Genomic DNA, 23,728 nt, shown 5'->3' on the forward strand with positions numbered 1-23,728 from the left:
TGATGTTCTTAGATTATTGAACGATGTATTCCTCACTTAGCATGCTGGTGTGTGAGAACCCTACAGCATACAGCGCAGGACATCTTAAGGATTTTCGGGGCCTTGGGCCAAACACATTTTGGGACCCCCGTTTCCAACAACTTTAGTGTCTGATCTATTTTCAGCTAATTCATACCCATTGAATGATACATTAGAATGGTAAAATGGTAAAAAAGACAAATGATGGGGAATTGCATAAATAAAATCTGCACGGTTTCACGCATACCATTTAAGATTGCTCTTTTTCATGATCTCACTTTGGACTATCTTGAGTCACATATAGCTCACCACAGGACACCATGAGTCTGCCCACTACGTGATTATAGTACATTAAACAACATTCAATGACCAGAAGAGGCAGCATATTTCAGATTTCAAACATGCTATATTGCATAATAATGACATCACACGACCCTTAACATGATGATGATAACACAGGGAACTACCACACGACCTGTTACTTAGCTGGTGGGGTCTTTGATTCTTAGAACATCACTAAGAGATGCGAAGGTTTGGTTAAACCCATGAAGATATTTCATTGTGCACAATGGATGCCTTGTAGCAGATGAGAACTGTATGCCTCATCCAGTCTTACTATTTGTTAACATTGTTTACTTACCAGCCTTAACCGTGCCAATTACCAGTACTATTTCTACCGACACATGTGGACCATTGAGTGTACCATTTCCAGTCTTTGCATTACTCTCAAACGCTATATAGCCTCCAGATCCACCCTTCCTCACACAAGTACAGTAGCATTATTATCATTTGCATCTAGCAATAAAAGGAAAGAAAAAGATGAAAAAGAAGTGAGAAATGGCTAGAAAGAAGGGAGTGAAAGAGGATGTAGGGCGAGAAAGGGAATGTAGGGCATAGGAGACAATAGGAAAAGTGGGAGAAATAATGGAAGCAAGCAAAGGTGCAAAAGGAAGGAGGAGCAAAGGAAAGGGAGAGAAATAGAAGGATCGATGAGAAAGATTTCAGATAAGGAATTAAGTGAAGAACCTAAGTTGATCATGTAAAATTAGATGGGGTAAGAAGAATGAGAGGAGAGGGAAAGGGAAGGCTGAAAATAAGAATAAGAGGCAAAATTATAGTAAGAACCTGGGAGTAGAAGGCAGGAGAGGCAAGGAGTATAAGAGATGTGGAAAAGGATGAGTGAACAGAAAAAAGAGGAAAATCAGGTGACAAAATAATGGCTTGAGAAGGGAGAATTTCACATGTGTGTAAAAAGTGTTTGAAGGAGGATGTAGAAACCAAGGACCTGATTCACAAAGGTAAACATGCACTTTCGTATATGTTTACGATTGTTGGCTTTTCACAAAGGGATTTACAAGTACTCGCTTTACGAGTGCGGAATCTCCGCACATAAAAAGATAAGAATGTCTTATCTTTTTATCTGCAGAGACTCCTCACTCGTAAATATACTATTCGTAAATCCCTTTGTGAATAGCAAACATTCGTAATCATACACAAAAGTATATATTTGCTTTTGTGAATCAGGCCCTGATTATTATCGGAAAGTAAAGCGACAGGCAAAATGGAAGCATGAGGAGCAGAATTTAAAAGTAGAATAGAGCGGGTTCAGGATTGGAGTGAGAAGGATGGGAAACAAAGATGAACTATGGAGAAAGTGTTAAGAACAGAGAGAAGACAGAGACGTTTTAATGCATGGGCAAAGTGGGCTCATTAACTGAACCGGTACTTTCAGCCAAATTAAAAAAATCTTGACCTGGATGCTCATCAGGCTTTTTTTCAAATCCTCTTCTTTCCCAAAAATAAGGACAACTGGGTAACAATCAAACAACAGTCTATGGTGAGGGAATGACAGCCTCTGTCAGCGTTTCAGATGCTTATCCAAGTTATAATGCCAGTGAAAAGTTAATACCAAACAAGGTTTATCAGTCACTGCCTGGATTATAAAGGTGAATATTTGAAGAAGAAGAAAGACAACTTGCTTCGATGAGCTGCGTTAAATGGAGAGAGCAGCTATTCGCCATATTAATGAACATATACCACATTCCTGCTTTCTATCTGCGCTGACGCTCTGTGCTCTTTCAAGCGTCAAAGCAGGCACCCTTGGGCCAGGGTGCAAGGGTACCTACATTGCAGGCAGGATTGTTTTTGTACAGATAGGGAAACCTGGCGACACAAAAACAATCCTTAGAGGCGTTTTCCTCTTTTTAAGTGTGCCGCCGAATGCAGCACACTTAAAAGAGGAAAAAACGAGGAGAAAAAATATATTTTTCCTCATTGCTCTTGTATCAGGTAGGCATACAGTTTTGAAGCATTCCCAGGTTTACTTGTGTTGGTAAATTTGGAAATGCACTAAAAAGCATGGGAGGATGCATGGGAACATCCACACTCCACCCATGTAACACCTTCTGGTGCACAAAAAGAAAAATAACAAGAACATTATGTATTAGCATGTAGTTTAAAAGAAAGCATTTTAGAGAATCTCAGTTTGTGGGCAGGACTGGTGGTACTACACATCAGTGCATTTGGATTTAGCTATATTAAGCACATTCAGAAATAATTTTAATGAATAGAGTGCTTTAGTAATCTTTAAGCATGGAGAAGAAACCCCCTTAGTGGCACTGAACAGTATGAAAAAGTGTGGCGTATGTGCTGGTAGTCAAGGTCTGACATGCAAATAAATAAATAATATTTTCCAAACTTTCCACTGCAGACCAACAGATGGAAATTCTGTTGTTTCAGTACATTACGATCAAATTTTTCACACCGCTCAAGTTTGTCGTAACAGGGAGGGGTATTCACCACACTTTGTAAATGCCATTACCACAAAGTGAGGTAATTCCGACGTGTAGTAAATACCTTCTTTTCTGAGTTTATACAAGAAAAATGGGGGCATAATATGGAGTATTGTTTTTTTAACACGCAAAATTATACATTTTGTGTTTTTCAGGGAATTTTCCCCAATCTATGTCTGGCAAGTTTGACTTGCTATAATTTATCAGGGGAAAACTGTTAGGGTGTTATAATTATTACACAGTTTGTAATTCCGATCCCTGTACAAGTACATGTTGCACAGGGACCAAAATGTATGTCTTAACTCACAATGAGGGCCAAATACGTTGTGGCAGCACTATGTATATTTGAAATACCATTGTAAGTGGATGTTGTGTGTGAAAGTATAGACTGCGTAAACATATGAGCAAACAAGTAAGCGACTTCAAAAGAGAAAAATAAACCACAGCCTTTGGTTAGTGAATTACTTCCGCACTACTGTATACTCGCCTCGCTGGGTGTTCTACTTTAAATTGGTATTTATTGTTTTTTCAGTAAATGGATCCAAACTCTTTCCTTATGATTATTTTCTAAATGCATGTTTAGGCGCTTGACGTAAGTGTTATATTCTGTATAGAACAAAATTTAATATTGTGGGTAGAATATTGGGCATAGTATGTTTGGTCCTGTGACAAAGGGTTTCCCTCCAAAATATATTGGGGTATGGTGGGTGTGCATGTGTTTGATACTATAATGCTTAATGGAAAAACAATGGATTACTAAATACATTTGGAAGGAGATTGTAAGGAAAAGAAGTCAGATTTATTTTTTGAAAATATTGATGAATAACACACAGAATTAATGTGCCCAGCCAGGCAAACCACAGTATGGAATTAATTCAATAACCAAGAATTATGTTTAGTCTCTGACTCAGTTATTCATTTTAGATATGACAAATAACTTTGGCACAAGCTATTACTTGAAAATCTGGCCAAGGATTGTCACACCTTGACCCAGGCCTTTGACGAGAGGACCAATGTACGTCTTTAACCCTGGTGCGTCCTTAGATGCATTTAACACTGACATCGGCCTGATGGTCATATATGTGGTCCTACACAGATATTGATCATGCAGTGCTCTCTTTCTTATGTGACCTGGAAAGTTTCTTCTGACCTTTATGAGGGTGTAGACCTAACCACTGCAGTGTTATCCACTTACCACATCTTGGTCTCCACATGCTCCACTGGGATGTATTGTAACTTAGTTTAGTCTAAACCCTGTTTCTTTTCTGTCTTGTTTGCGCAGAGTAAACGCTTTTCTTAAGATCTCGGAGTGAGTTCTCAACCCTAGCCAGCAGGGGGCTCAGTTATGCATGCCCATTTTGAGAACCTATTTCTCCCAAGTCAGCGAGACATGTTTTTTTTACCCTAGCCCAAAGGTCAGGCGTCACTGTCTGCGAATACAATGTTCTACTGGGCATGACGTGCCTCTGCATCCCCTTGGTTCTCTAATGCTGTTAAAGGATACGAACACTGTAAGAATAAATTAAACTCCAGTTACACAAGTGGCCAGCCAGTGAGCAGAATGCAGTCAGTGCAACAAGCCCATAACAGCAGAGAGCTCAAATTAACAAATCTTCAACTTAAAACGATGATATCCCAGAACTTAAGGGGAAGTTTCAGTTCTTTGGTCAGGAATCTTTGCTTGCGGCTTTCCACTGATTCCCCTCATCCTGAGAATCCCCTGCAAGATGAAACTGGAGCTGTGTCATTTCATTCAAGTGGCTTTAGTGTAGGTTGGACAGTTCTATTTACTGACTTTGGGCTATGACTAGGAGCATGGTGACTCAAATCGGAGCCAGAACCCTGCCTCCTCATGAAGGACCATGGTCAGGTGCTTCACCACAACCCTGCCTCCTTCCACTTGACTGCATGGCTGATTCAGCCCTAGAGTTTGGTTCCCTAAGTATCCTACAGAGCAGTAAACTAATTCTACTGGTGTCAAAGGCAGCCTCTCTTATTAAGACTTATATCTTGAAAGATTCTGTTTTTGGGCATGGACACATGATATTGATTCATGACAGATGCATTCACTTTATATTCTTCCTTATTTCCTTCACCTGGCTGAGTTAAGTTTGGAATGCTTTAGAGAAGATCTGTCTCCACGTATCTTGGGGGTCCTACAAATTGTCTTTGTTCTTGGCAAGAATCATAAAAAATGTTTGAAGAGACTGTTTAGGGCATTTATTCCCTTGTCAGACACCCCTCTCTCTTCGGTGCTGAATGCTCTTTTAGAATCTCATTTAACAATCCCCTTTAAACTAATCACAGACCTTCCCCCCTTATGCTCTCCTTAGAAAACACGGTTCCTCCTCAAAGTTACTTTGGCTTGGTTAGTTGAGGAGATTCATGCTATAACACTTACTATTTGCTGTAGTGCACCTTAAAGACATTTACTATGTTGCCATGTGATTATCCTCCAAAACCTTCAGGAAGCATTAATGTCTTAACATCAATCCATGATCAGAAGCTGCTGTTGGCCAGATAGTGAGAGTGCTGTGTAACTTTTATCATTAAGGCGTGTCTCATTCCTGCCTTCAGCTTTCCTTTTTATTATACTGCTTTAGAACTTGAAATTCAAGCATGTGAATCTATAAAAGATCAAAAGCTGAATAAGAAAGTTACTTACCTGCAACTACAGTTCCACAAGTATTGGTATCCTTTATCGATTCACAGACAACCCACTATTTGTGTCATTTTTATGAGGCTTCAGGTATTTCCTAGACAAACTTGGAAAATCGGTGCAGTTGAGACTCAGAGGAGAGTGGAAATCTGTCTCCTTCTACCTCACTGGATAGGTTCTTACAGTGGGGTGAAGACACTACAAATGTTCTGTGGCAATTTCAGTGTTAATTGAGTGTACATGGTGCATGCTAGGTAAATCTTGATTACTGACAATTGCAGGCCTGACGATGAGCAATAATTGAAGTATGTCACTTTATGAACGATAACCTGCTGATTAAGTGGATCTTACATTAATGCGAATTGAATGTGGAGGAAAAAAGTTACAGTGAACTGCAAACCATGTTTAAGGGGAGGTTTGAAGAGTGTTCAAGTACTAGAATATCTTAATTGGCAATGTCTTAATAGATCAGAAACTGATTTACTGTTGCTAGTCTGTGGTACCCCATGATACTTCTAGTTGTCGGCACCACGTAATAACTGAACAATCAATTACTTGTGTGTATCATAGTTGTTTTCTTCCATTACCAAAAGTATATTTTCAGATTAAAATACTCTACTTGTTAGTTTCACTTACCTACTATCTGAGGTAAGTAAATCACCATCTCTGTTGTAAATGTTAACAAGACCTCTTTAAGGACAAACACGGATTTTCATTGCAGCTCTTTTTAAGGTAAAACAATAGTGTCCTGTCGCTGAGCTGAAATATACCTTCTTTTCCATTAGATAACAAAAGACCTGATTTAAATCCTGTGGACGGCCCATGAGTCCGCCAGGGCAATGGAGTAAAAGTAAATTACTCTGTTGCCCTGGTGGAAGGACTGCTTGCCAGATTATAGTTGACCGCCAGGCTGGCAGTCCTGTATTAAAGCATTGCCAGGAACTGTTGTCACAGCGTTTCCTGTCAGTGCATTTTATTCTCTGCCATGGAGCTGCATCAGCAGTAAGCAGCCCTGTAGCACAGAGCATTGTATTTTTCTTTTAAAAAAGAAATAATATAGGGCCAAATGTGTGAAGCACAGTGTTAGCGATGACCAAATAGCGATTTTTACTGAATCGCTATTTGGAATTCACTAAATGCGATGTAACAACGTAATCGCAAAATATTTTGCGATTTCCTAAAATTCACTATCACAAATAGCGAATACCAAATAGCGATTCAGTAAAATAGCGAATTGCTATTTGGTAATCATAATTTGTGATTTTTGCATTCTGGAGCAGTTTGATGACCTCACATCCAGGAAGTGGGTAAGTCCATGCTGTTTCCAGAATCCTGAGCCACAGGAGAAGGCAGACACAGTGAGCTGAGCATCATGGAGCCACTCAGGAGGGTCAGCCAGGACCCAAACACATGATGGCCACTGAGGGGAATGCCAAGGATACTGGAGGCAGAAAGAGGAAGCTCAAGTTCAGTGAGTAGGAACTGGAGATGCTCACTGAAAAGGCAGTAACAACTCACTCCATGTCCCAGAGAGTGAGAAGCGCAAATTATGGAGTGACATCCAGGTGAAGATCAGCATGGTGGGATTTGGCGCAGCTCTCCATTGAGGAGATACGCAAGCTCTGGTATGATTTACGTACACATGCAAAACAGAGAGCAGCAACCAGGCTTAAGGAGGCAAGGAGCATTGATGAAGTACCATCCACCCTCTTGGAGGACATGGTGGAGGCAACTCTGCACCCTGAAGCCATAGTTGGGGCTCACCAGCATAGACACCGCAGCCGCACCAGGCACCAGCAAAGGTAAGGACAACAATTATTTGAAGCACCATATGTGCAGGCAAAATTGTCCCCTAGAGAGAATCAGTGTTAGCACGCAGTGATCAAAATAGTCCATGCCACGCATTCCATTCAGGCCAACAATGCTTTATGGGAGTGGTAGTCCATACACCAGCTGTGAACCTAGAACAAACATTGCAGCATTGTGCATCCCCGCACAGGTAGACAAAACAAATAACAAGCAGAAACACCATGTCAGGGAAACTGTTTACTTCAAAATGAAACTGTGAACTGAGACATGAAAAAGTAATACGTAACTGAAATACTGCTCATTGATGTTGCAGATGTCCCTGCACCACATGCAGGAAAAACAGAAACTGGGGGGAATGAGGAAAGCCAGCCACTGTCTGAGGTCGACAACACTGTGTCCATAACACTTGTACAACTCAGACGCAAGGCAACAGTGGAACCACTCCCTGAGTTTAATCTGGAGTCTGATGACTTGAAAGAAGACATGCATACACCACCTTTTGAGGATAGACGCACCCACAGATCTCAGTCCCTTTTCCAGGGCCAATACACCCCCCTCAGGAGACATAGAGCAGATGTCAGACAGAGCTCAGAGGAAGGCGAGGGCCCATTTATATTTGGAGGTCTGGAGGTATCAATGCTGAAGGTGCAGCGCCTACAATGTAAACACATGAAATCAGTGCACAGGCAGTTGGTGTCTTTCAATCATAACTTGTGCCAGCTGAATGCAACAGTGTTGGAAGGACAGAAAGAAACAGCAGATAATTTAAAGGAGATAACGAATGCCATTAAGGAACTCTGCATAGTAATTCAGCAGGATCAAAAGACAAAAAGGTTCATGTTTTTCTTCAGAGTGTTTGCCCAAGTGACTTTATAAGATAGCCTTACACAATCTTTTAATAATACCTCTTAGATGTACTGTACGTAGGCTGAGCTGTTCAGTGTACCCAGCAAAAGTGATCCAGTGTACCCTTTGCAGTAAACTGGCTCATGTTTGGAGCAGAAATTGCATAAACCGCACCAGCATGAGTGATTTTGGGTTAAGACTCACAAAAAAGCTCCTTGTTTTTGAAGTTCATCATGGGGCACGTATTAGTGTATGAACAGGAACTGTTCAGTAGGATCATGGATGACCGTGAGGCATGATGAAAATGTAATATCTCGACTTTTGCAGCCATAGTGCCTCTTGCAAGTTTAGAGGGTACAAGTTGAGAGGGTGGATAGTCTTACAATACTTGATAAAACAGCATTAACCCCATCTGCCTTTTGGCCGAGATTTAACTAAACTGGACCTGTGCTCAGTATTAAGCTCATCCTTGGAGATTCTGAGGAAGTGCTGTAACAGCAGATCACTCCACCTTCTAGAACCCTCCTGTGAGGAGCTTCCTTCCCTCAGATTTTCCACCGCACGCCATGCTAAGGAAGTCTCCACTGAGCTCTGCTCAGCTTTCTCTCACAGGCATTCTTTCTGACGTGTTTTGGACAGTTATTCTACAACTTCAGTGTAACAGGTGACCATGATTCACTGTAGACGACGACCATGTCGATGCTCCTGTTGACAACGGCCACGTCGACACTTCCGGCGACGATTATCCTGACGAGGCCACCACTATCGGCAATTAGCTGGAGCCGCAGTACTGAGATGACAAGGATGGCTGAAAGCCACTAACTTCCTGCCGGAAGTCCTGACTAAAATCTTAGATCTCCCATACAATGGCGAAGCCCTCTTTGGAAAACATGTTGATGATGCCCTTCAGTCCATAAAATCTGACACGGACACTGCCCGACCGCTAGAGACTCTCCAATTCAGAAAGCCTCCTTTTCGTGGAGCAAGGGGTAGAAGCCAGCCTTCCTTTCGTGGGTTATATTAGCAATACAGGTATCAACCTTACAATACCGCTAGCCAGACCTCTACAATACCAACAGCGCCAAACACCATCAGCAGCTTACAGCAGGTATTCTCAAAGAGGAAATCCTGGGAGGCAAGGCAGGGATTCCTCCCGTAGGCAATGACAACATTCACCGGCCGGCTGCCTTGCACTTCTCCCCACCAACATCTCAAGCAACTCTAAAACACCACATTCATCATTGGTGTCACATAACCAAGGACCGATGGGTCCTAGATTTAATTCAATTTGCCCACCAGCTAGAATTTACACAAATACCTCCACCCACCTCGCCTTCTCGAGTGCAACAGAAACGCCTGCATCTACTGAACTTAGAAGTGCAGACCATGTTGTGCAAGAAGGTGATCGAGATTGTCCCCTTTTCTCAGAGAGGGAGGGACTTCTACTCCCAATTCTTCCTAATCCGGAAGAAATCCTGTCTATGGAGGCCAATATTGGATCTCAGAGAGTTAAACAAATATCTAAAGAAACAAACCTTCCGCACGATCACACTGCCGGATATCCTACAATTGCTAAACAGGAGATTACATGGCCTCCTTAGACCTCCATGAAGCCTACTTCCATATTCCCATTCACCCAGCTCACAGAAAGTTCCAGAGATTCACGGTAGCCGGCAAGCACTGTCAATTCAAAGTTCTTTGCTTTTGGCCCTAAGTCAGCTCCCCGAATATTTACCAAATGCTTAGCCTCAGTAGAGGCTAACCTCAGGCGAAATCGGCACCAGGTTTTCCTGTACCTGGACGATTGGCTGATAAAAGCGCCCACTCTTCAAGCTGCACGTCACTCGATCACAGCAGCTTTATGTCTCGTCAGACGATTGGGTCTCCACCTCAATTGAGAAAAATCAATGCTCAAACCAGCAAAACGAATAACATTTTTGGGTGCTATACTAGACACTCAACTACTCAAGGCTTATCCAATGTTGGACAGGCAATCAACCCTAATCACACTATCAAAGTGCCTTCAAGCAAAAAGGGCTCTTTCAGTCCGACAATACAAATCATTAATCGGGATGATGTCATCCTGTATCAGTTTCATTCCACATTGTTGCCTTCATATCTGCCCATTGCAGGAAGAACTTCTCAAGCAAACGGAAGCAAGCTCAGGGATCTTTTGAGGACATTATACTTGTAACCTTGATAATGATAGAATCGCTCCATTGGTGGACAATTCCAACCAATATGTTGATAGTACTTCGGTTTTTACAGCAAGCCCCCCCATTAACAATCACAACAGATGCGTCAATGGACGGATGGGGCGCGTTCCTGCAAGATCTTTAAGTGAGCGTCAAATGGCCAACCTCTTACCGTACGTTTCATATCAACTAAAAGCAGTCTTCCTGACAGTTACAAGCCTTTCTCCCAAGGATTCAAGGAACATCCGTGCTTGTCAGGACAGACAATACCACAACAGTGCGCTATATCAACAAACAAGGCGGAATTCGTTCCCCTCTCCTATTCCAGGAAGATCAGGACATTTGGAAGTGGTGAATCCGACATCCAATATCCATCAAAGCAGAACATGTCCCAGGAACTCAAAACGCCATTGCAGATTCTCTGAGCGGGTTACCAACATCGACCCACGAGTGGGAATTAGATCCAAAAGATTCCATCAGTGGGGCAAACCGAATACTTGAGAACTACAGTTAGAGGTAAGTAACTTATTTCTTTCCGCCTCTCCTTCCTTCTGCTCAGCCCGTTAGTCCAGCAGCTGTGACGCCCTGCTGCTCATTAGGTGTGGGTGGGCATCACTCCCGTCCTGCTGTACAGTGTATGGGTGCCCTTCGGGCCCCCTTTTCACTTTAACATGGTGCGCCGGATTGGTTGTTTTAAAGCACGCCCACCAATCGGGCGCACTATTTTTCGCGGGCTTATTGCCCTACCTGGGCTATTGTCCTGCCCAAGGGAGGCGTTGTGTGTGGGCCCTTAACTGGTCCGCCTTGTGGACCCGCCCTCCCCTGTACCCTTCCCATTCGGGCAAGGACTCCCACCCCAACAGCGACTCCGTGATCCCAACCTGCCCCTGCTCGTAAGTACGATGGAAACACTTCTGTGATAACAATTGGTCACAGTGTATTAAAACAACTGGTGAGAATTACATGGCGCATCAACATTGTATATAATGGTCATCAAATGTATCATGCATTCTCCTGCAAATTCATGATCTTTCGTCCGTAAGTCACTCTGCTCATGGCACTAGTCCAGCACACCCTCATTCCATGATGGCCTTTGAGGTTCGTTACATAGCGTTTAGTGGCTACTTAGCTCCCCCCCTTGTTACCGATGGGTGGTCCCTATGACCTCCCAGGCTACAAGTGCTGTGGCCGCCTCCTGGTGACCCCTTGCGGCCCCACTGCCTGCTCTCCTTGCTCCTGCCGTGGGGCACCCCTAGGACCTTGCCTGCTCCCCTTTGTTCCTGCCGTGAGGCATCCCAAGTACCATGTTGGAGGAGGCCTCTTTTAAGGGTTTGTGCTTTGGCAAAACTGAGTTTACAACCACCACGCTGCCCTGTGGTTTTCCGACCACAGGCAGCTCCCCTATTTGGCTCACAAAACACACATAGCTCCAGGGTTCCCACCACCCCTTGCATTTCCAACCACTGCGTGATCTGTTTGTTAGCTAGCTGTTCCCCCATTGGAAAAGGCCACTACTATGGGGAAAAGTTCCAATAGGGTCATGTATTTTGTCTTACCACTTTCCATCCAAAATGGGGGCCAGCGTGCCGCGGCCCACACCGTGCCCAGTTCCGCCCCGAAACTCTCTCCATCTGCTGCATCGGTGAATAATTCCAACTGTTCTGCTGTCACCCAGGTATCTCTCTAAATGATTGTAACGTTGAAGTTGGTGAGGAAGGAGAGCCATTGTCTTAGATCTTCCTTGACACCTTGTGTGATTCACCCTTTGTGATGCTTCTTTGTTAGACCCTTGCATAACCATGCTCGTCTCCTTGCAGAAGACTTAGCTGTTGGAATTACCCTGCCATCGAAGTTGAGCAGTCCAATGAGTTGTTGCAAATCGCCCAACGTTGCCTTTTTCCTCACTACAATTCTACTATCCCTTGCTTCAGCTCGCACACCTTAACCTGTGGCAATCTGCAGACCCCGTCCTGCGTGTCCAACTCTGTCCCAAGAAACAATAGGCATGTTGTTGGCCCTCTGTCTTCTCCTTTGCCAGCGGCACCCCCAATTACCTTGCAAGCTCCTGAAACCCTTGCAAAAAGTCCTGGTAGTCTGTTGTGCCCTGTCTCCCAATGAACAGAAAATCATCTAAGTAGTGGGTGACCCAGGCTTTTTTGCAGCTCTCGCCTATTGCCCACTCTAAGAATGTGCTAAAGGTTTCAAAATATGAGAAGGAGATGGTGCATCCCATGGACATGCATCTGTCGTTAAAGAATGCCCTGTCCAGTTGAAAGCCTAGCAGGTGGTAGCTGTCGGGGTGAACCGGCGGATAACGGAAGGCAGATTCTATGACCTTTTGTGGCTTGCCGCCTGGCCTCCGCTTTGAATCTTAATTCCCATACTTGCCTCCACGCCGGAGTCTACAGCATTACGGGGTCGTGCTCGTTATTAAACCCTACTTTAGTGATACCGGCTTTTCCCATTTTGCTTTCAGTTCAAAGGTGGGCAATGTCTATAATCACACCCAGAGCAGAACTCTCAACTCCCAGCGTGAGAGTCTGTGGCATTGACCAATATGCCTCAGGCGACTCCCTAGATACTCCTCCTGACAGTCCTCTGGTGTTCACGCTCTACCCACCAGTCGGCAGCTCCTTTTGGCAACGTGAGCGCGCGGGTGCCTGCTTACTTGTTTGTTTTGCTGGATGCCTGACCCTCACTTGTAGCGATGTTGCGTAATCCGTCGGTCCAGCCGTTGTTGTCTCCCTCTTCGCTGACTCCTACCTTCCAGTCCCGTTGCTGTCTCTGGTGAAGGTCGCCGCTGCAACCCCATCATCCTCTACTTCTTCTGTTTCAGTGATGACCATCCTCTGAAACAAGCTCCGAGGCTCCAAACTCTTTTCTGCCACCACCAATTCTGCGTTCGCTCCCTCAACACTCCTGTCCTGCTGTACAGTGTATGGGTGCCCTTCACGGCCCCTTTTTCACTTTAACATGATTCACCCAGATTTGTCGGTTTAAAGGAAGCCCGCCATTCTTAGCGCACCATTTTCGTAGGCTTATTGCCCTACCCGGGCTATTGTCCTTCCTAATGGAGGCGGGTGTGAGCCCTTAACTGATCCACCTTGTGGACCAGCCCTCTCCTGAATATGGTTGTGAATTATTTTTTCTTGCTGTCTGCCAGATATGTATGTGTTGGTGGGGGTGTTAATGACCACTCAGACAGACAAAGCAAACAGTTGTGCTTTGGAACTTCAGATGCATGCCATGCAAGTTACATGCAGCTGCTTGCACTAACGCATAACCACCTGAGATATTTCACCACCAGTAGAACTTGTGACAATGCATTGCATGTGACAACCTCTGCAATATATTGCCTCATTGAACTTTCATACATGGAGAACACCTGCAACCTACAGGTTACACACAATGCTTTCCAGTTGGTGCATTAGTCATTTAAGCTATTCTATCATGATTAAAACACGTGACTAGAGATGGCACTCCCATGTATGTAACAAATGCATTCAGCACATGCGCTATTTTACCTTTTTTATTATACCCTGAGGATTGCTGGATACACATAGATATCAATAGAAGCTGGCTGGTTAAGAATCCATGATGTACATTTCTTTGAGGACAGCGGTTCACACTCGCTCATTGACTTCTACTATTAGACCACGCATCAACCCCGTTTGTAGATTCCGAACTCAGTAAAAATTATTGCATGACCTCATGGCTGGGCACCAGCTGTAGACGAAGAGTCCCGCAGTGCTGCTATACCCCCACGATTAATTGGACTGTAACCCGAGCATTTAATTTGTAGTATCTGAGGCTGTAAAACACAGGCTCATTTCAGGGTCCTTAGATACAGTTGATAAGGGGCTCTCTCTGTTTTTCAGTCATTCGTGCAATCCCCGCTGGTTCCACTTTTTTTCTCACCGATGTCTTCAGGCAGGAATAATAACGCTATAATTAGGAAAACAGGCTCCAGGGCCCTCTTCCCTCGGCGCCCCAGGCTTCACTGTTGTGGCTTCACAGTACCAGGTGTGGCCTTGTTCTGTTAGGCTTCAGATCGCCACTGTTGAAACTGACCAGCATAGAGACCAGTGTTGGAGTAGAGACTCGACCACTACTCCATATGTAATAGAAATATATTACTTCAAGCATTAAAGAGGAATTTTAATAGTGTGTGAATTCCACCCATGCTTATTATCCTGACAGTCCATACCGCTTAATCCAAGCTGTAAGGCTTCATATGTGCTTCCAGATTTTCACCTATGGAAATAGGAAGCATGTGGAGATAAATTGATGTATCCAAGATCACACTTGTGTTTTCAGGCAGGGATGCCATGATAAGAATCGTTGAAATCCACATTGTATAACATTGCCAGTAGACCACATCTGTGTGCCCCCTTGCCTCCTGCATCAAAAGAATGACTTTGAATACGGAGAAAATAATGGAAAAAATGTAAGTTTGACTACTTTCGTTTGATCCTCTTCTGATTGAGCACGACGACGTGCAAGGTTTAATTAATCTGCCTTTAAGTTCTCGGAACTGAGAAATGGCCATGCCATGCATGTTAGACGAAAAATTAATTAAAGAAAGTTCTCTGAACCAAGCAAAATGCACTGTGCTGCGAAATGTCAATGAATTATATTAGCACGGAAAAAACGTTTATAAAAAAAAGTCTCTGAAACTCAATTTATAAATTAATTGGGACATTGGGAGTTTTCCAGAAACAGCCATAATGAGCATGCAAACGTTCTCCAACCATTGTAATCAGAAAATAGCTAACATATACACGGTTTTGGTACATGGTATAGAGTGTTTGGATTTGAGTCTTTGGGATGGGCTGAGATGAGATGATGGTGGGAGACGTCTTCTAACTAAAAGGTGCACGCCTAAATCGAAATCTTCTCAGAAAATAGGCAAATATGTTAGGGATCAACAATAGCCGTAAAATAGCTTATAAAATGTCACTGAATCAAAGAGTCATATTCCATGTAGTGTAGCATGTCATTGTTACGTTGCTTGCTCTGTAGCATCATTGTCATACTTGATACTGACTGTTCGACCCAGATTAGTTTGAATTTGCTCCACAACATCCTGGAATTTCCTGCTTCCTGTTTGCATGAAAATGCCCTCTCAAATTATCACTGTCACGAAATTGCTATTTTTAATGCAATTTGTCCAAACGATGGAATTAACTTATTAACTGATTCTTGACATTGCAAAGATGGGAAGGGAGGAACGAGTGACGAAAGTCTGTGTGAGGTAGTAGGTGAAGTCAGTGAATAACTTGCCACAATAAACAGTATTGCCTGTCAGCATATGCTTAATTTGTCCGGGTGGAGGGCACAGGTTTCATCATCAGACTGTCACTCAGAGCAAATGAAAAAAGGCAGTAAAGGACTAAAGTAGGAGGAAGAGAAACATAGGAAAATAGTGACAAAGGGAGAATGCAAAAATGGGGTGGAATCAAGATGAGGTAGATTTGATATTTGGCTACCTTAGCATTCAGCGGGTTCCTGATAAACACATGTATTTGTTTGTATTTGTTTCACTACGTGATCACTAATTTAGGTACTTCGTGGTTGAACCAGTTATTTGCCTTTCTGTATCTCGATTGTATGTAAAACTGTGGTACCCTAAACTGTAAAACTAGATGGATATTTGGATGGGTATTCTGTGGATGGGCAGCCGATTTTTGTTTGATGGGGGCAGGGAGTATTAATTGATACCGTTTTTTTATTTAGTTGCTTGCCATGCTTAAAGTCTTTTATATGGATGTGATTGAAAGTGGTCCAAGTAGTCTTACAGGACACCCTAAATTCATAGGAAGCAAGTGAAGTACATGTAGAATAAGGGTAAGCTGCTCCATGTTTTTTTAGCTCTAGATTAGGGACTGCAGCTGTTTAAACAGACATTTTGTTTCCAAAATATGCACAATTGCCTTCAGATTTGCCCATTTTAACCATTGGCTTTTTTTTTTCTTTTAATGCCTCTTCCAGTCATTGGCTTCAGAATTTGTCAATCACAACCTGACTCAGCCCAGAGGAGTATTTTTCGTTCACCTATTACTATTGGCTGTTTGGGTGTATCCATCTGTCTCCAAGGATTGTAAGGATTAAAGTGCACGAGGAACTATTTGACATCCCCCTACCTCCTTTTTTGGCTACTCATTGCTAATACGTTGCTAACACATGCATACACCGGTGTAGATAAATTCACACGTCTGCATGTCTGCCCTTACATTTGATATTATAATTGATCCAGATGTTTTTTAAACTCCGAACCCCACTTAGTTGCAAGATTAAATCCAGAAAATGAGTTGTTATATCCAGTCACAGGTACGTAGTGACGCTGAGATTAGAGAAATGCAATCAGCGTGATTACAAATTTTCAAATGAAATTTCAGAATGGCCTCTCCCAAATCTTATGGGTTTAAGCAATGCAGATCATCTACATCATGTAGGATGAAGATCATTCACAGTACAACCACACAGACTGTCCCCAGTGGCACAGGAAATGACATGATGTAGTATTGTGTAATTTGTATACTCAAATGCATCTGAAGATTATCAGGCAACGCAAGGCAAAGCGGAAACTAAGAATAGTAAACCTACACTTACCTATAAAAACCTACCTTTACAACATGTTGATAGTTAATATTCTGCGCACAATATTGTTTCATATACATATTTTGTTACTTGATATTGTGACAGACACCCAGTTGTAACCTTGTTAGAGAAGGGCAAGGATTGATGCTTCTTTCTGGTCCCCATGAAAAAAAGAGTTGTTCTCTGTCCCATTTAAGATCAAGGTGGTTTCAATAAATTTCATATGATAGAGACAGTCAAGATGTTGATAACAGAGCAAGCCCTCCAACAGCAGATCTGATTGGTGTCTTGGAATTTGCAGGAGGCATTCTCCCATATCACTAGTCAGGACAGACAACAGCAGACGTTTGTAGTAGGGTGTAAACATTATTAGTTTTCTGGCCTTCCACTCAGCTCCCAGGATGTTAGCTACGATTATGGCAGTCATGTTGGTTCATCTTTGCCACCATAGTTACTTTTGTCTGTTCCTGCCTAGGACAGTTGAGAGAGCCTGTACAGTTCCTCTGCAGAATAAGACTCTTCCTCTTCCTGATACAATTCCTATTTTGCTTGAGTTAAATGTTTAAATAAGAAGATATCATGCTTAGCTCCATCGCGACACATGGAGCTTATAGGACGAGCCTAGATTACCTCTTACCTTATTAAAGAAATAAAAATGGTGTCAAAATTCGCTGCTTTTTCAATCAAGACAGCAAGGTCAGTTCTGCAACTTCTGAACTGATGTCATTCTGTACCTACGTAGCCCAGTGTGCACACCTGAAGGCGAGACCACTGCAGTGAGGCCAATGGCAGCAATGCAACCAATATTATGACTGTTTGAAAGATGTGCTATTTCTTCAGCATCCCTTACTTCAGGACCCTCAGTAGTGGGCATGCCCATCAGACTGTTAGCAGGCCATCGTTTCAGAATGCATTGGCATCATATGACACTAGCTACAGATGATTCACTCCAAAGATGTGTGCTCATTTAAAGGAACTGGAGATCAGTGCCTTATGAAAACTCTATAGTCATCTCTACAAATGAATATAAGGAAATTGATTGTGATACAATTGGATGTGAGTTTCGCTCCCTGTGTTGAAGCGTTCTCAAATTCAAATGCCCATGCACAACATGACTGCAGTTTGAACAAGCAAGGAAAAGTAGGATTGAACCTCTTGGACATAGAAGCATCAGAGGTGTGTTAATGTGCATTGTGCAGCGGAACTAGTGTCAATAGCCATTTTGTGGGGGAAGGTGACTTTGATACAGGATGCATCATTTAAGCTTCCAGTTATTTCCTAAAACTCAGAATGCCAGTAAATAGTTTCCCCTATTACCTTTCTACTTTCGTTGGATTTGAATTTTGTTCTGACATTATTGATGACACCTTCAATTAAACATGATATTCCTGCCATTTGAAATTTCACACATGGAAGATTGCATTCCATTTGCTCTTACATCTATCAGAAGGGCTAAGGGAGAGGCTAGCCCTTTCCTTTCACCATATTGTCAAAAAAGGACACTCTTAAGGTCAAACTATTTTCTCTCAAAGGAGGCTTTAGACTTCTATATCAATCAGGTCATATCATTACCTCAGACGTGCCAACTTATATGGTGCCACCGTGTGACACACGATATGGACTCCCTTCAATCTCTCTTCTTTATCCTTCTCTCTTCAAGCCTCCTGTGCCTACTGCAGCTAATCTCAAGGAACTGGGAAAAGTGACCCCGGTGTCAACACCAGCTGTGCGCTTTCAAAACTGGCCTTCCATGGTTCCAGCCCACCAGGACAAGGCTAGATTGAATAAAAGGCCCGTCCAGACCTGAATGGCCTGGAACTCCAAAAGATTGTTGTGGAGACCAGAGCCGTCTGGTCTCCACCTTTCCAAGGTGACGTTCACATCCCAACAGTGACACATCTGTCAACCACTGTCAGCTCTCAGTGAGGCAGATAAAATCGTCTTCCTCCAGGCTAACTGCGGCTGAGCTGCCACAGCTGGATGGAATATGACAGGTTCCCCTGGTGCTGGACCCAAAGAGAACTCAGGTTCATCTACAGAGCCCGCATATATCACCTGGCATAGATGACAAGCAGGATGTCACACTGCGCCACCTGCCGGTTCCTCGTCTCTTCAGAATCCAGACTGGTGCCTGGGGATATTCTAAAACTGAGGAATCAGGTTAGATAGAGTATTCATCAGAAAGAGTGTTACCCAAGTGAAGTAACTTGTTCAGCTTGTTTGTCTAAGAGTATGTTTGTTGATGGATTGGAGGGACTGGGAGCAGGGTGTGGCTGACAGTCATACCCTGCTGCCTGTGGGCTGTAGGGGTGAAAGAAAATCTAGAGGGCAAGGGACCACAAGCAACCCCAGAGCAGTTTCAACTTAGTAAAATCTTATCAGTGAGGTAAAGCTTGAGCCCAAAGGAACAGTGCGCACGGGACCCATGTCTGGGCATATCCGTCAAGCTTAGGGTGTAAACTGCAACAACAACAAAGTGATGGATAGAATGCTAAAATTAATCTCCTCGTAGAATATAATCAAGTCAAATTTGGATATAGCCGATTGGGTTGTAGAGCCATGAGTTCTTTCCTACTGCTAAGATCGCATGCTCGACTTCGCTTGTCTGTGTTCTCAGCAGCTGTCCAGAACACAGTTATGGACATGCCCTTTGATGGTGAGTGCTTTGTTTGTCAAAAAGCAGACGCAGCACTGGAGCAATTAAAGAAAAGTAGAACCACTGCCAGTTCTCTAGAGCTGCAATCATCAGCAAAAGACTTTTGTTCCTTTCATAGGCCCAAAGCTTTTGATGGAGGGTTTCAGTACAAGAAATGCCAATACACCCTAGCTGTCCAGCAACAGCAAATCTCCCTTGTTCAGCAATGCAGGGGCAGGGTAGAGGCACGGCTGCTCAATTCAACCTTCTTCCTCCCCCCCCCACACCGCCAAGGTAGTGGCAGTACTTCATCTGTAAAAAGAGCATGTGATACTAGAGGGAGGACAGGTATCCTCCTTTCCGTAGGCTTGCAAGGCCACAACTTGAGACCAGTAGGTCATGCAGGTTGGGGAAAAGGGATATATCCCACCTTTTCATCAGGAATGTCTCCCCACCCCCAGTGTTCCTCCTTAGCCTCCCCTTCCATCCAAAGACCATCTGCGGATCCTGCATCAGGAGGTTGCCGTGTGCTACGAAAGGGAGCAGTACAGTTGGTGTCAGAGCAGGAAATTAGTCAGAGGTGCTATTCTTGGTACATACTGGTTCCTCACAAGGACTGCTGTCTTTGTTTGATCTTAGCCCTCAGGCACCTGCATTTCTACCTCTTCAGTTTAAGTTTAAGTAAAAGTTTAAGATGCTGTCCCTGGCTCAGGTCCTTTTGGCGCTGCATTTGAAAGACAGGAAGGTGCTGCTTGATCTGCAGGATGTGTACTTTCATTTACCAATCCTGTGATTGCCCAAGAACTATCTGGTTTGTGTTGGTGTCCACTCACTACCAATTTGTGGTTCTTCCTTTTGAATTAACTTCAGCACCTCGGGTTTTCATCAGTGTGATAGTGATGTGTGACGTGTCTTCCTGACGATGACATTTCTACCAAGAGATCCTTCAGGACATCTTGCCTGATGTTCTGTGGCTTCCAGCATGTGTTGCAGTGAGCCCTCGGGTATCACTTCAGTTGAAGTCAAAGTTTTCAATTCCCTATGTGTTTCCTTCCATAGTCAGGAATCCTCGGGGTCTGAAGAAAATTCACCAGAAGTAAGCCTAAGCCATTCTCATCGCCCTAGACTTATCAACAGTAGTGTAGTACATAGATTTCCTGCATCTTTCCCAGTAGCGGCTGCTGCCAGGAAGGGGTGGGGGAAAGGGCAGCACGGGGGGAAGGGAGGGTAATAATATATATTTTTTAAAACGTACCTGCTGCCTCAGTGTTCCACTGCTCCTGCTGTCTCGGTTCTTCTCGTCTTCTTTTTCCCCCTCCCAATCCAGACGCTTCGCTCATGCTGTTACCCAGCATGAGAGAAGCGCCGGAATTGGCCTGAACGGACTGAAATGCTGTTCAGGGAGGGAGTGAGAGACTGTGCTTGGTGTCCACCCGACTGTGCAGCACAGCTGGGTGGAGAGTTCTAAATGTGTATGTCAGTTTGGCCTGCCTCAGACGGCTGCCCAAACTGACATGCGCACTTAGAAGTGCACAGACCACCCCTCCTTCACCTTCTGACTCAGAGGATACTGGCCCGCCCTAACTAAGTGGAAAAAAATGTGGTGAAAATAAAATACTTTTATTATCACATTATTTTTCTGCTTTCTGCAGTGGGGCGGGCCATGCTCCTCTGCTATAGCAGAGGGGCCGCCCCTGATCTTTCCATGTGTGCTTCTCTTTTTCTACTACTCAGAACATCTATCCCAGTTAAGTGATCAGGTTCTACTCCCCAGTTTTCAAGGATTACACCTTCATGTGTTCTTTTCATCTTCTACCGCTGGTGTTCGACATGATCACGTCAGCTTGTCGTCCCTCGACTAAGTTGGTCTTTTTGGAAAAATGAAAAAAGTTTGTGACATGGTGCTCAAGCAGGCAAATTGATCCTTTAAAAATTCTTCAGTTTGCATTGCCCTTGGCCCAGCAAGGCTGTGCTGTTGGTGGTTTTGTTGGCCTTTTCATGTCTCGCAGACCAACCTTTCTTGTTCAAATCATTGGTGGTTGTCTGATTTTTTTAAAGGGTTTGAGAAACATGTTTCTGCTTGTTCCGTTTGTATCATCACAAAGGAACTTGAATTTAGTTTTGGCATTCTTGGTGGGTGCTTCATTTAAGCCACTGCACAGTTGTTAGGTACGACCGCTCACTTTTAAGACTGTGTTTTGGGTTGCTGTGAGCTTGGCTGTTTGCGTGAGCTTAAGGCCTTGGGTATTGGGCTGCCATTCATGTGCTTCTTCCCGGGTAAACCAATAATACAAATTAAAGCTGCTTTTCTTCCTAAACTGATGGTCTAATTCCATCAGGGGCAATCTATCACCTTATCCATTTTCTGTGCTCCACTCCACTCTACTGTTGAGAAGGAGCAGTTTCTTTGGCAGGACCCAAGGTGTACAGTGATTTACTACATTAGCAGCATGAAGAAGACCAGGTCTGACAAATAGTTTATTTGGTAGAAGGGCCAATATAAAGGCAAGGTGGTTTAAAAGAGAGTACTTTACTGTCGTATTTGCTGTGCATCATGATCTACTTGACACTGGCAAAGAATGAACCACCTCAGCGATCACAGTCCGCTTGGTCAAAGTCTTCCATAGTGGCCTTGACTAGAGGTGTGCCGTTGGTAGAAATATGTAAAGCAGCAATGTGGTCTTCCCTCCACACCGTTACAAGCATTGTTGGTGGATCCTGAGATGAAGATGGATTGCCATACTGCTCACTCCATCCTGCAGAATTTGCTCATATAAATTGACTTCAGACCCACCTTGAGTGGGAATCTTATGAAAGGTGAATAATCTGTAGATATAAGTATCCATCAGAAGAAATACTTGGATACTTTTGGTAACCATTTGTTCTGGTGGCTTCTCTGTCTACATGCAGATTGCTCGTTGACCCCACCCTCCCCTTCTTACTGAAGGAAATTCATGGGCCTTATAAAAAAATGCCAGATTAGTTTATTGCACTGCAGCAGTTTTTTTGGAGATGTTATTCTCTTCCCCTTATTGAGTGACTCAGTGAAAAAACAGAAGAGAACTGACATTGGGGTGCTGAGGTGTTTGCTATATTGCTCCATTAACATCACTACGACTCCCACTTCTTGCATCAAGACAAACCAACGCTCCTACCAGTGCTTAAGAACTATGTCAAATGTTTGTGGATCCAGCCTGGCATCTGGGATATTCAAAGGTGAAGTATCAAGATACGATTTCCACCAGAAAGATTGTTACCAAAGGTAAGTAACTTTTTCAGAAGTGTCACTTACATTGAGCTCTGCTAGTGTAACTACATCCTAAATTCACTGTTTATAATCTCACACATGACATCGTATGATCTTAAATGTGACAGGGATAAGAAAAGAATTACAGTCAACACTTTTAACCCTGGTGTTTTTTTAATTTATTTATTTTATATGTTGTTATTTTTCAGGAAGTTCAGGCATAGAAAAAACTGAAGGTAAAAAGAAGGGCCGGCCGAAGTCTGATAATCTAGATCTGCGAGACATCCCGGTAATTATGGACTCTTCCTACTGTAGCTTTCCCGTTTGTGAACCCATAACTTTCAGTCACTCTTACCCTCTATCTAATATCCCTAATCTTAACCCTTCTTAATACATAATATCTATTCTGTCTTTTAGCTTTATTTTCTAGAAATTATTTCCCTCCTTCTACTGCTTTTTTTCTTGTCTCTTGCAATCTATGCACTTTCTTACTTTCATCAAAGCCTTAGCTGATCATTCTTTGATATTTGATTTTTATGTCTGTACCTCTTCAAAGCTAAATTCTAGTCCAAATATCACTTCAGTGGGATGCTGTGCTGACATGCATGTGTGTGTATGGCTCTGGCGTTTCAGCTTGCACCTCAGGCGCTCATCATCCTTTGGTACATCAGACAGTAGCATGGCAATACCTTGGAGGAGAATCAGTGCTGTTTTGAGGCTACATTTCTCCCTTCCCAAGTATGTCAAAAGTAAAAAGATGCATAGGGTAAAATATGGTAATTAAATTGGAACCCAGATCAAAAAGCTTTTATAAGAATAGCTTCTGCCATCTTTCTCTGTCTGCTTCCTTCTAGTATATTTTGCACTGACCTGAAATAAAACAAAGAAACACTGTGAGAATTTGGGTGTACTATATGATATGGCTGG

The 23,728-nt window shown here is 43.3% G+C and overlaps 1 protein-coding gene across 2 annotated transcripts in view; it reads left to right on the forward strand.

Moving 5' to 3' along the window:
• The window catches only part of ZNF512B (zinc finger protein 512B), a 282,920-nt gene that overhangs the window by 74,089 nt on the left and 185,103 nt on the right, over positions 1-23,728 (forward strand). For both annotated transcript variants that reach the window (XM_069243246.1, XM_069243247.1), the window contains exon 3: positions 23,011-23,090. In XM_069243246.1, the coding sequence (XP_069099347.1) occupies positions 23,011-23,090 (80 nt within the window). The remainder of the gene's footprint in view (positions 1-23,010; positions 23,091-23,728) is intronic.

The sequence above is a fragment of the Pleurodeles waltl genome, chromosome 7, assembly GCF_031143425.1.
Source record: "Pleurodeles waltl isolate 20211129_DDA chromosome 7, aPleWal1.hap1.20221129, whole genome shotgun sequence".
NCBI classification, from domain to species: Eukaryota; Metazoa; Chordata; class Amphibia; order Caudata; family Salamandridae; genus Pleurodeles; species Pleurodeles waltl.